The sequence below is a fragment of the Pagrus pagrus genome (assembly GCF_965226575.1).
Source record: "Pagrus pagrus genome assembly, chromosome: 18".
NCBI classification, from domain to species: domain Eukaryota; kingdom Metazoa; phylum Chordata; class Actinopteri; order Spariformes; family Sparidae; genus Pagrus; species Pagrus pagrus.
This window is the reverse complement of record NC_140202.1, coordinates 7,646,319-7,660,421: the sequence shown is the minus strand read 5'-3', so window position 1 is coordinate 7,660,421 and position 14,103 is coordinate 7,646,319. Positions and strand designations below refer to the sequence as shown.

At 41.9% G+C, this 14,103-nt stretch overlaps 1 protein-coding gene across 3 annotated transcripts in view; it reads left to right on the top strand.

Moving 5' to 3' along the window:
- Positions 1-7,457, top strand: part of lrfn5a (leucine rich repeat and fibronectin type III domain containing 5a) — a gene marked incomplete at its 3' end in the record, with an annotated part of 121,024 nt that extends 113,567 nt beyond the window's left edge. For all 3 annotated transcript variants that reach the window (XM_084380929.1, XM_084380928.1, XM_084380930.1), the window contains 2 exons: positions 3,824-4,097; positions 5,439-7,457. In XM_084380929.1, coding sequence (XP_084237055.1) covers positions 3,824-4,097; positions 5,439-6,389 — 1,225 coding nt within the window. The remainder of the gene's footprint in view (positions 1-3,823; positions 4,098-5,438) is intronic.
- Positions 7,458-14,103: the final 6,646 nt, after the last annotated feature.

The following is a 14,103-nucleotide window of genomic DNA, read 5'->3' as shown; positions in this document are numbered from 1 at the left end:
CATCTAATAGTGCACAACTAATGCAATTAGTAGGCTAAAGGGGCTGAAGGTGAGGTTCGCCCAGGGCGTCATGCAAGCTAGAACTGGACAGCACCTTCCATCATCAAACATGAAATTCATTTATATGCATTTTTTTTTTTCCAATATCAACCGTATTTTCAAAACATGACATATAACTGTAAGAAGTACTGAAACATTTCCTACAGTGTGATATTCCTCTTGTGATTTACAATGGAGCGTCTGATGGGCTTAAGACATCATAGTGAGCCTAACTTACTTTATGTTTTTCGTGATGTTAACATTCATACAGTTGAAAAATATCATAATATTAAGCTTTTTTTCATTATGCTTTTGGACCCATGGTCTTCACAGGGCAGTGACTGAATGACACCTCTGTGTTTTCAGTAGCAGTGGACAATAGATTCTGTTGTGAGTTTATGATTTTTGTATTATATCATATCAGTACAATATTACTGGGAGGTCGGTCTGAGCAAACACAAAGGCTGTCCAGACAATATGGAGAGATGTGTCTGTCAGAGGTTTGTCAAAGGTGTTACAGTCGTAGCACAGCCAGATCAGGATCACCGACACAAGTCTCGGAACACACGGCACCGTGACATTATCAAACATTATCACCAGTCTTCTGCCGTTAAATCAGGGGCCTCTTTGTATCAGTTTTTAAATATGTTTGTCACCCATGTGTATGTTATAACAACAATTCCATATAGTTTTACATGAGAACAACTCGTAATTCAAAGATTTCTTTAAACCACCTGGAATTTACTGTGTCCCTTTAAAATGTATCTGTTTTATGTCAAAAGAGGACAATTCATAGTAATCAAGTGGTTGTTGTTCTCTTTTTGAACACACAGCAGAACACACAAAAAGCTGGTCACCTGTGTATTCACGTAAACGTACTGATGGAAATAAATGTCAGTTCATTCAGTAGTCATCTGGTCAGGATACATAAACAATCCATTTTCCGAGTACTGCAAGAACTTATCAACGCTACTGTAGATGCGAAAACGTTCGTCTCCATCCCTTGAACAGTAGTCACAGTATCTATTCAGGTAGTCTTTGTTGGACGGTCGGTCTCAACCATTTTTTTGCTTATTTATATATATATATATGTATATATATATATATATATACTGTATATATATATATATAATTATATTATTGTCTTGAGCAATAAATTATATATACTGTAAATATATAAATATCAATACATATACTATGTCTATAGATTTTGAAAAAAGAGCAGTCAGTTCCTTGAACTTGGATGGAGGATGGTTCTCAGCCAGAATGAGCTGAGAAATGAACAAAAATCAGATCCTCACCAAAATTGCATGGGGTCCTTCATTTTTGGTAAGGATCTGATTTTTGTTAATTTCTCAGGAAATAATGCATTGATTGATGGAGTACAAACGAGTACTGTTGGGCCTTGGCAGAGGCATGCACTCTACTGCCATTCTTGTTCGCATTGTTATTAAAATAAATATATGAGCCCTAGCAATTCTGCAGCTGTGTCCGGTCTGTGAGTCGTGGAATTAAAATATGCTTATCTAGTCAGACTACAGGCATTCACGTCCAAGATACATTATGTATGCATCAGGAGGTTAAGTTGTGTGTGTGTCACTTTTAAGTAAGACAATGGTGTTTGCGTGCGTGTACCATCTGCCTATGTGTTTGTCGCGGCTAAGGTCCAAATCACTGAAGAATCAGAAGGTGCAGCGACTCACAGTCACAAAATGTTCCAGAAATCTGCTGGATATCTATCAGCTGTTCTCTCTCTCTCTCTCTCTCTCTCTCTCTCTCTCTCTCTCTCTATACACACACACACACAGAAATGCACATCTGAGAAACATACAGTATTAATGAGTGGTAAACAGTGTCCCTGAGAGCGTAGCAGTGTTTAAGCCTGCAAGAAAAAGATTGTGCAGTCCATGCAGCGTTTTAAAACAAACACATTATTTTACACAAAGATATTAATGCTTTGTTGTTTAACGCGACACACAACAACTCACACATTCATACATACACACAAATGAAACCCCCGGCCACAGCAGCAACAGGGGGATTAATCTCCGTCTGTGTGTATACAAATGTAGCTGCTTGTATATGAGCTTGTCGTGACCAGAGGACCTGCTCACTTCAGTGTCACTTGGTGTGTGTGTGTGTGTGTGTGTGTGTGTGTGTTAGGATAGGATCAAGGTTTACCACTATAGTGATGAAAACATCAAGAGAAGCAAAGGGGAGAACACTCATGGTCAGCCAATGTTCAAACAGTCACATTAGTATTCATGGGGTCATATAGATGCTCACACACACACACACATACGCACACACATAAAGGCACACACACACACACACACTCTTACAGCATCCTTCAGCCCTGTGCAGTTATCCCCCTGAGGGCGCCCTAATGACCTATCGCTACATTCATCCCTCAGCTCTTAATACTAACCATTAAACCTTAACATGTCTCCTAACCTTCACTTAACTCGAACTCTAAACCAGATGCTTAACCTGGCCAAAGTGGCCCTGTGCTGCTCTCAGTGCACACGAGGCCGCAAGCTGTGAGCTGGACGCCTTCTTTGGTTTTAATGAGGAATTTCATTAGCATTTTAATGGGCAAATCCAGGGAAGCTGACAAGCCCTTTAAGGGAAACTGAAGGACAAATGTGCAAATCCTCTCGTCAATGTGACAAATATCCAATGAGGAACAACCAACTTCAACTCAAAGCAGCAAAGTACCTTTGGATTTGTCTAAAAGAACATCCAGATTGATTCACTGTTCCTCATGTATGTTTTAAGCCTGAATGCTAAAGATTTTGTTAAAGTGCCTGTATGGAACTTTGTTGTCAGTTTGCAGCCTGAGGAAGGGCAACTGCCCGAAACCCCCGCATAATAATAAATCATTTAATTGGTCTCATGTTCTGGGGATGACTTTTGGCTTTTTGTTTTTGAGGATTCAGCACCCAGCTATACACACAGGAGCTGAGGGCACTGCTTCTTAATCATTTCCATTCCTCCCTCCCTGTTGAGTTGGGTTTTTACTGCTCTCTACTCTTATTTCACTCTTCTTTTTGTCTTTAGAAACAAAGCACAGTACAATTATTGTGTAGGTTGCACTTTAATTTGGCTAAAGCTTGATTTGTCGCATGACAACAAATTCATATGTAGGCCGTTGAACATAGAGGCACATTAAGCAGCTAAAAGGTCAGATAATTAGCTCAGGAGTTGGTTAAAGGATGGTTATTACTTGTCTCGCATTCATCACAAGGACACAACTATGTCTCTAAATGAATGCTAATGTTGCTAGCTGGGTGTGTAAATAGCCAACAAATGGCAAACATGTTCACCATAGAAACTGAAAAGGTCACGCAGTGTCAGTTTTTTTTTCTTTTCTGCCTCCGAGTGGCCAAGAAAATGAGTTATTGCAGGTTCAATACTTGAAGAGTGCAAATGACAGTGAATGGGGAGGTCGAGTGTCAAAGTTTTCTCATTCTATTACTGTTGAGTAACACCATGGCGGATTTTCTAGGGATTGAACTTTCTTTGGATCTAAGTCAAGCCATGAAAATGTGCCCGAAAAACAAGTGCAAAGTCGAGTAAATTAAAGTGTTTGGAGGAAATCCAGAAATGCTATTATATATACATGATATGTGAGTGTACATGTTGGTCTATTTAGGGATCCAGAAGCTTAGCAGTGCACTCCTACTTATTGTGCATTTTACTTTATTCTTGCGCCTCCCCTGTTGCTGCTCTGAAAGACTAATCGGCTGTGCTTCCTGTCTCTCCCTCCTCTCTTCCACCACAGAATGATCCCCCCATCAAGCAAGAACTTCTTGGTAAACAACCTGGCAGCAGGGACCGCGTACGACCTCTGCGTACTGGCCATCTACGATGATGTCATCACCTCTCTGACAGCAACACGTGTGGTCGGCTGTGTGCAATTCACCACCGAGTCAGAGTACATGAGGTGTCATTTCATGCAGTCGCAGTTCCTCGGCGGGACTATGATCATCATCATCGGAGGGATAATAGTGGCCTCCGTGCTCGTTTTCATCATCATCCTGATGATACGGTACAAGGTGGGTCCCTGCCTGTCTCGCTTAATTCACTCCGGTCAGAAGGGACGGGGAATAAGACGAGAGAGCTTTTCATTATGTGGGAAGATTGGCGTCATTCATACAGATTCAGACACTATGTTAATCCAACCAGGGGCAGTTTGTTGGAACATGGTGGCAGTATCCTTCTTCTGATCAACCAATTAAGATACAGTTTACCACATACAGCCTCCAATCAAATCCCACTGATTCCATACATCTCTACAGAATTATCATGTCTCACTGACTTCTATGGAAGCTCATTACAGACAAGAAAAGAAAAAAATGAATCATAAAAAGTTTTGAATATTTTAAAAGTAAAAAACAAAAATAGGTCAAAAATAGACAATATGTGTTTTGTTTCATGCATTTTAAGTGCACAGTAATAGAGCAAGGCTGCCGGTGTACAGGTGCCACACTGGAGTCCAAGTGGGGACGTTAATGTTTTATAATATAGTCCTTATCTACGCTGCTGGCGCTCTATAATCCACTATTTGCATTATCATTGTTACTTAATAGGTCAGAAATTTGGACTTCCTACTTGACTTCATGGACATTATTTTCACTCAAATCAGAATCAGAATCAGAATCAGAATTCCTTTATTTGTCCCGCAAATGGGGAAATTTCTTTGTCACAACAGCCAAAGGACAGTATCACACTTAAACAGTAATAAAAGTAAAAAACAAACAATATAATAAGACATAAGAAATAGAATTTAACTGGTATATACATAATATCTACAATATGAAATATGAAATTGGTATTTACAACGTACCAAAAGGAACTTTTATAGGGTTATGAAGGGGTATTCAGTTAAATACTGGTGCTAGTTAGTTAGCTCAGTTAGCCATGCACCTAGTTGCCCTACGCTTACCTGAATCTCCACAGACCGGTAGCTCGGAGCAATGGGCACTCCACTGGCAACCGAAGTGGGCTCAGCAGCTTCTATCTTTTTCACGTTCTGTTAATATTTTTTGCTTTTCTAAACTTTTAAACATAAATCCTTCATTCATACATAAATAAACAAATCTAAATGTAACCAGCCATGACAGTGACCCAAGGCCGCAAACGTTTCACACTGCAGGATCTGGACTGACGAGGCTGATGATTGTGTTCATTTTTTGGACAATATATTAATTATTTATTATCTATTTGCAGCTTACATAATTCCTGGTCATTTTAAATTATGTGAAATGGTGACTTGATTTATGTCGCTTTATGAAAAATGAGGTGAATGTGGTCATATTTGTTGCCATTTTGTTCTGCCCTATTTCAGTATGAAAAAACCAGCCCACAGCTCACTGCTTCCATCTGTTTTTCCACAGGTGTGTAACCCTGGTGAGGGCGGTAAAGGCGTTTCAATGTCGATGACCAACGTTCACTCACAGACCAACGGGCAGCAGTCACAGGGATGCACTGTGACTCCCAGCGTCTCGAAACACGGTTCAATCGGATTAGAAGACCTCTCGGGAGGCTCAAAGAAAAGGAGCGGAGGAGGAGGAGGAGGAGGAGGAGGGAAGGATACAATGACACAGTCGTCCGACTCTTCCCTGCCTGACTGCTCCACCGCTACGTCAATTCTCAGCCAGCCTTGGGCAGCCAGAAGCCCGACAGCTGGAGCCGAGGAAAAAGCGGGTGAAGAGCGAGCAGGCGTCTCGTCGCCCACCACCGCCACCGGTTCACTCTCCAAGCCAAAGCGGAAGCCCGCTCCCGGTAAGCCAGGCTCGGCTTGCTCGAACCCATCGGCTACCCCCGACAACCTCCCCGCCTCCTCCCCTCGCCCTCCTTCCTCCTCCTCCGCCGCCTCCTCCGCTCCCCTCCCCTCCACCCCTCTGGAGAACGTCAACCTCAACACCAACCGCAACAACAATTACTCCTTTCTCAACCAAACACCGCCTCCCTACACCCCTTCCTCTTTCTCCAGCCCTCTCGCCACGCCAAGTCCCGTCCCCTCCATCCGGTTCAGAGAGACGCCCATCCTGCGCAGGGCTCCTCGCGCCTCCTCCTCCGCCTCCAGCTCCGCCAAGTACCAGACTCTCCCCGTGGAGGAGGGGGGGAGGAGCAGGGCGAGGAGGAGGTACTCGCTCAGTGAAGGAGGCAGCTCAAAGACTTACTCGTCCCATCAGGGAGGAGGAGGAGGAGCGCCAAAAATAGGGCGCATAATGCGGAACAAAAGGAGCCAATCAATGAGCGGGATGCTTCTCCCGAAAGACGGGGATGGAGACTCGGACAAAGGGCGGTGTGAATCGGACTGGATCTTAGAAAGCACGGTTTGAGCTTGAGCGAGACAGAAAAGCATCAAACAAACTTTGGTTTATTCATTATTGTTCATCTTTTGTATGAGTGTGTGCCTGCGGTTACGTGTGTGTGTGTGTGTGTTAGTTAAAATTTGTTTAGAGGTGTGTGAGTGAAGGCTAACAAACAACGGGGTGCGTGTGTGTTGTGTGTTTTTGGCGTGTATGTGTGCGTTCATGTTTGAACCTTTGTTTCTAGACGTGTGAGTTGACGATTGTGTGTTTCTGGGTGAAAGTGTTGAGCGTTCTTTTTTTTCTCTGCCTGTTGTTTTTTTTTTTATAATTTGTCTTCACACTTCTTTGTATTCCGTTTACAGTTTTTTCACATTGACAGTTTTCCTATCTGTTTTGCAAGTTGCTCATTCAGCAAGCGGTTATCTCGCCTTGTCTCGTAGCGTCCTCCAGTTGTCTCGTTGGTTCCACTTTATAGCACAAAAAGAAAACAAGACAATGGGCTCGCCACGTCATTCCCCCGATTCACACTCACCTTATCTGAAAAAAACACCAAAAGGGAATTATTACAGGAAAAAAGTAGAACAAAAAAAAAAAACTATCCAAGAACTGAAAAGCACACCATTCTTACGCTCACATGCCCACAAGAAGTGTGTGTCCATACCGTGGCAAGAGAATAGCAGTCGGTGCCTTCTTTTGCACTAACAGACCCTCTGACAGGTGACAGAACCCGGATCCAGGACTCCACTGCGCTCAGCGAAAAGAGGGATGAGGACAAACACAGGAAGAGAGAGATTTCACACATAGCCTTTCTTACCTACCGAGGAGTACAGCTGTTTCTCGACATGTAGACAGACACAAACTGAGACGAAAAGCAACAGACGAAGACTTCAACGTACCTCTTATGAAATTGATATTTTTTAAAGGGAAGAATTGAAAAAAAAAAAAAAGAGCATAAAAACCCTGTGAGCTTTTCACTGACATTGGTATACTGCAGCCTGTGTTGGTCACAAGCTCCCGGAAAGCTTCTGTACAGAAAAAGACAACATGTACTGTGTTGTTATGTTGTGTAAAATAAAAAAGGGATAAAATGAAAACTGGAAATGGAAAAGTGTGTTTTTATGTATGTGGATATGCTGGAAATATACTTCAGAGGAATGTTCTGATCTTTGCATATGCAGTGAAGATGAGGTTCTCACTTAATTAGCTTTTGCAGCTGCAGCAGTAATGGCTCCATAATCCATTTTCCCACTGTGATTGCTGCTTTCTACCAGGAAAGACAATATTTATGGGAGGTCACAATCACTTCTCATCTGGTATCACTGTTCATGGCATCAATTGATCGTTCCATACAGTAATTACATCATTTTCTTTGGAAAACATAATTTCCCACTGTAAATCAGGACGGTGTGGTCGTTTTAATTAAAACAGTTGATGTCTCACATCTTCATTCATCTTTTTAGGATTTGATACATCAATGTTCAGCTGAAAAAAACAAAAAAAAAAACAGACCTACACACACTGTCTGGATGCTAATTTAGAGAAGAGAATCTAATTTCCAAACCTCCCACTTCTCCCTGACAGCAAACACATTTAAATGAGTGTGACAATTCTGAAAATGTGCTCCCATGAGGCCTGGACAGCATGCTAGTGTCTAAGACTCACGGGATATGTTTTTCAGTCCTTGTTTTGTCTTTGTTAAAATGATAAGATGCTCGGATGTTAATGTCCAGAGAGCAGTCGTAAAACATGGACCTGAAACCTAGGGACAAATGAAAGAACAAGCTTTGAGGAAACCTGTGGAGGGACACGAGTGGAAAAGAAGCTGGATATATGCTGCTCTGGCTATGTGAAGGTATATTTCTCAAAAAAGAAGAAAATCAACTGTATTATGAACCACATACTTATGCCATGAATAATGATGGACATTATTGGATATGGATATTAGGGGGCAATATTACTCATTTAACTGTCTGACTGAGGGAAAATCTCAGCACTCACTTGCTGACATGCATACCTATATGTTACCATGGTTACCAAATGATCATGCATAATTATATAGATCCCATCCTTGACAGTTCCCGTAAACAGCAGATGGATAAAACAGTAATTCAGCTCTCGGCGTTGTGCAAAGATCATAACTGTACTACCACAAAATCCTGTGATTGGTCTGTTCTCTGTAACTATCTACTGCGTGTGACTGAAATAGGGGAATCACAGAGTAATTCACAATACAATACGATTCACAGTCATCTGATGATGCATCACAGTATCTGTTTAAGTGAAGAATACAAAACACCCCTAAAAAGGCAAAAGTGCCGGAGAGATGTGTTTCACAGAATTTGACGTGAACTGAGATGAAAAAATAAACACAAATAATGTGCAAATACACACATAAATACACAGTTCATGCTTAACCAACTTGTGTTATGTAGACCTGGACACACTTCATCAACTTACATTACAGAGGTTACAGTTATTGCATATGGCGCAGTCTTTATTGATTTTCACTGTCCCATCAAGGCTGTAAAAGCAGGAGCGGGTTCAGACTTTCCACTTGAAAGATGAGTTGGGTCTCTGGCTCACTTTCCCCTGCTGTCCGCCATTATCCCTCTGTGAGAATCTTCTCCACCGTCAGTATGTTAACTCCCATTCATTTTACCCCCATTCATCTGCTAAACACCACCACACAGAATCATGAAGTATTGACGCTGGTGATGCAAATCAGTGGGGGATTCTGTTTACAGTGCTGCATGTTTTAATTAAAATATCGATATTTGCCGCCAGTGTATCACTAGACGTTTGTCCAGAGGAGGTTATATGATATGTTACTGTATCAATAGTTTGTCCCACCCCTGCACTGAACAAGGATCTCGGTACGGTTGCTCGATCTGCACCAAAGTTCAACTGACAGCTCAAATCCCGACTTAATCAAAGTGTTAATGCACCACAGTTGGTTTCAGTCAAATCAAACATGTTAGGTGTGACAGCACATTCTTATAGACAGTATTACAATTATTGCTACACGTGCTAGTTAAGTGTCAAAAACACAAATTCAAAACTGTGCCTTTAACATATGCTGCTCCAAATACTGTAGTGGGATCACAGCAATGAGACGGTGGCTCTGACACACACATGCACCACACATCATAAACACCACAAAGTCCTCTATCATAGGTATGAAACATACAGTAACAAGATGACCAGGGGGCCACAGCCAGTATGGACCAAGTCACAATCACTTAACATCAATGCAGGAAACTGATTCAGATTGCAATCAAATTACAGAAAATTGTTTGACATGAAACTGTTCTGACAGGCAATTGCAAATGGATGTTCTCACTCCGGTTATCAGACAGTGCTGTTTTAATGAAGCAAATTGAATTGACTGAACTGATGGTGAATCATTACTGACCTCTGTCAGCATGTCTGAGTGTTTATTTTCCAGCAGTGGTGGGTCCCAACAGTTACACTTTAAATTATTAGTAATAAAGTCACCAAGACTGACATGCTTAATCATGACAGTAATTTAATTAAAGAGAGTGAGATACAAACTCCTGCGGGATTAAAACCAAAATTACCCCCACGGCTGCTCCTATCACATTCAGGTTCCCTCCCGGGTTTTAAATTTCAATAGCTGATGACGCCAGGAGACATCAGGTGAATATTTAAACAGGAACCTAAGTCGCTGCAGGGACACACGAGACGATTAGAGGGGAAGCGATTCTTCTAGTTTAATTTGTGTAAAAAGCCTCTGCTGTGCAGCTGTCCTATACCGCCACAGAGGAGCTCACACAGCCGCGATCCTCCTCCCCTTTAAAAGTGTGACAGTAACATCCTTGTTCACGCCTCCTTTACTGACCTTCCAATGCCTTTCTTAAGCTGTAAATGCTTAATGGTAAGAGGCTTTGGAGGAGACTATCCCTCTCTATATCCTCCTTCCTTGTTTTCTCTCCCTTTCAGCCCCCATCTCCTTCCTCCTCCCTGCCGCTCTCTGTCAGTTTCTCTCATTTCTCTTTTTTTGTCATTATTTTGCAGATTTAGCAGCGGCTTTTGTGCAGTTTATTTAGAAGAGGCTTAAGGTAATAGTATGTGACATTTACACTGCATCTTACTAATAAAGACATTCTGAATGAGGTGCAGAACTTATGAATAAAGTTTTGCTTGAGACTCCAGTGTCACGTGACTCGTGCCGGGGGAGCAGAACCTGGCAGAGCGCTCTAATGGAGGCCACCGGATCAAGCCTCAGCAGAAGTTTGAGTCATCTGGTGGAAGCAGCTGGGAGGCGGAGGTGCCTCAGAGAGAAGAAACAAGCTGAGGAAAACAGTGAGGTCATTACAAGAATGTGGGAAACTGTTAGAAAGGCTGAATAAATAGATGAGAGGAGGGTGGACCAGAGAGAAAATCCTTATTATGGGTAGATTAATGTAGATAACTGAAGACTTTATGACCCAGGATAATGTTTAAGTGTTAGCAAACCTTTAAAGTGTGTGTGATGCCTGACGTCTACTATTGAAAAACAGACCATCTGTTCTTGGATGGTCTATGGTTCCAGGTGAAGTCACCATCTGTTGCAGAGTAAAGGACCAGTCCCACCAGCATCTAAAACACTGAAATTAATTCATCTAAACCACAGGGAATTGTTCTGATCCGTGGATTTGCTCACAGGGGACGATACAGGAAATCTGGGTGAATTTCTTCTTTTTCTTCTTTTTGGGCAGCGCAGTTAGCACCGTTGCCTCACAGAAAGAAGGTCCTGGGTTTGAATCCCAGCTTCTGTGTGGACTTGGCATGCTCTCCTCTTCGGTTGCTCTGGTTTCCCCCACAATCAAAACAGGTACATTAGGTTAATTCGCCGGTCGGTGCCCAAGACCGAGACACTGGCTCAGATCTGGAGTCGTTCTCTGTGTGATGTATATTGACTGCACTGCTCCTCGGGGATGGGCTGAATGCAGAGAACCAGTTTCACTTTGTTGTACATCGCTGTGTGATCAATAAAGATTCTTTATCTTTAGTGAAATTCAACATGAATCTAGAGTGCGACTGATAAAAGCCATTCAGGGAACAAAGAATGTCCAAGATGGCAAAGGTATCGTAGCTTATTACCTGTGCTGCATCATTCACCAACCCAATTGCCAGCATAAAGGTTGGCAATGAATGTTTTTGCAAACCACAGATATGTGGAAACATTTCTTTATGTTGCGACCCTACCTTTCTTTAGATTCAATTTTCAATTTAATGTTGCGTCAACACGGTGTCTAAAAACAGGTCTGGAGATTGTCCTGAGGTCCAGTGGTTTCACACTTACACATGTTGAAACGCAGCCTTGAATGGCAGTCACTGGCTTGGCAGGCTTCTTGGTTAAATCCCGATTGGAGAGGTAGTTCATAAACATGTAATGTGAACGCGATTTGCCCTGTGAGTAGTCCCCATGTCATCAACCCTCTCCTGCTGCCTATTTTGTGGAGACGTGCCATTAAATCAGTCATGTGTGACGACACCTCAAAGTTGTTAAAATGTAATCCTTTTTAACAACAGTGTATCACAATGCAATGTGAAAACGACGTGGTGTGGAAGGTGAAAACCAGGTGAATTATCACCTCACTTTGCAGTTTGCCCTCTTCAGTTTTATTGTTCAACTGAGGATATTACAAAGTAAGTAAATATCTGTTTTGTCACACTGCCGGGTCATATCGATCAAGAAAGCCTTACATTTGCTGTTCTAAATTCACAGTGGTGTAGGTCTTTTCCCTAAAAAAAACAAGCAAAAAGAAAAATGCTCTAACGCACACAAAGTGATGGGTTTCTTGTTATCTGGGTTACACAAAGGCAAGAATGCTGTAGACCATATCTCCAGAAAGAAATACAAAGAAATACAACACAGTGAGTCCACTGACAGGTAATCTTGAGGAAATGGAGCAAATATACAACCAGAGCAGAGACCAGCGTGGGGAACAAAAATGAAGCTAAGAAATAAGAGAAACTTGCTGATTAAAGGCTTTTATCACCAACAGCCCATAACGTGCAACTGCAAAAACAAAAGCATTCTGAAAGAAATCCTTTCTATTCCTATTTTCTACCCCCTCTCTTTCTCATTGTTGCTTCACGTCACTGCCTATCTCACTTATTTTGCATATCAAGAATGTGTGTGACGCTCTTCTCCAGTGTGAATTACACTGTATACACAAGTAGAGCAAGCAGCGAGTGCCAGGGTGACAATGACCTGGAGGCCAACATCCAGGTCGAGGCTAAAGGCTAGACAGGGATGAGAAAGGGCTAGTCGGCTTGATTCCTCTTAGAAGACTGGGTGGTTTGCTGAGGCCGCTGGGAGCTAAGCTGTAGAGGTGAGACTCTAGACATGTAATTAAGTGGACATGGGGAAAAAAAGGGTGCTTTTACAATGTGGCTTTCTGTGTCAACCTTAACCTGGAAACAAGAGCAAGCTTGGAACCCTGTCAAACTGTTAAGTAAGATCATTGAGGTGGATCAGGCTCAATGTATGCATATTTACAGGAGAAGAATCAGGCAACTGTCAGTGTAACTTTTCTTATGAAGGTGATTTAAAGGTATTTGAAAGTGTGATTAATGCTATATAAGTTATGGTTCTGCTATGTCCTAAATAATGTTAAATACAGGGACAAAGGTAAGTGTCCCTAAAAGGTACATATAGTTTATGTAGTTTAAAGAAGCCATACTTTGCTCATCTTTAGTTCATATTTTTATTTTTGTCTATTTGTCTACTAGAATAGGTTTAATGTTCAAAAAATACATTATCTTCATCATACTGTACATTGCTGCAGCACCTCTAATAACCCTCTGTCTGAATTGTTCTGTTTTAGCTCCTGTTTCCTTAAGGGCCCACTTCCGAAAAGCCCTGTCCGCCCTGATTGGTCAACTCACACAGGTCTGAGTAGACACCACCTTCATGCATTTCAACCGTGAATATCACCACAAGAACCGCTTCTAAACAAAAGATGTCCCCACCACATATTAGAGAAGGAATATGAATACCTGTTTTAGCCTCTATATTATAGCGTTATGGTTACAGCAAGCTAGTAGCTGGGTGCTAATCACAGTAACACCATATCTGCAGTTTGACCATTTATTTTATGTCGTCATTCTCAGGGCATATCTGTCAAGTAAATTAACACAGAGCAACTAAAAGAACACACAAATCCTGACAAGGATCCAGGCATCATCTAACAACAAAGCTAATGCTAGCTGAACTGCAGCAGTGTAAGCATCACAGCTACTACTTTCATTATTTGGTTGGCTTCAAAAGATGCTTTGCGTTCCTACGTTTCTCTTGACTGTCCCTCAATTTTACAACACTGCTCCAGTCTGTTGGTGTAATAGACGCTAGGCACTTAGCCACAGAAAATGCTAATGCCAAGTTCAACAGGCTAACGTACAAAATAAACTGCGTAAAAAGAGGCAACATTTACAGTTTCCAAAAAAGTCACAGACAGAAAGTATCGATCCATCCTTGAGCTTGTACTGTTACTGGCCCTTGCTGACACGGCGGTCTGGAGTGAAATGCACATACACATTCTGTTTTTTCCGTCACAATCAGTAAAAATAAAGTATATTCACTGGGTCTTGACATCCTCAGATGGTGGGAGTAGATGAAAACTTTTGTGTTGGTACGATCATAAGATATTGACTCTTATGATCATACCTTCCACATCTTAAACTCGTACTGGCCCTGCTCCACCTAGCTTCGTGTGAGGGCGTGCCAAACTCG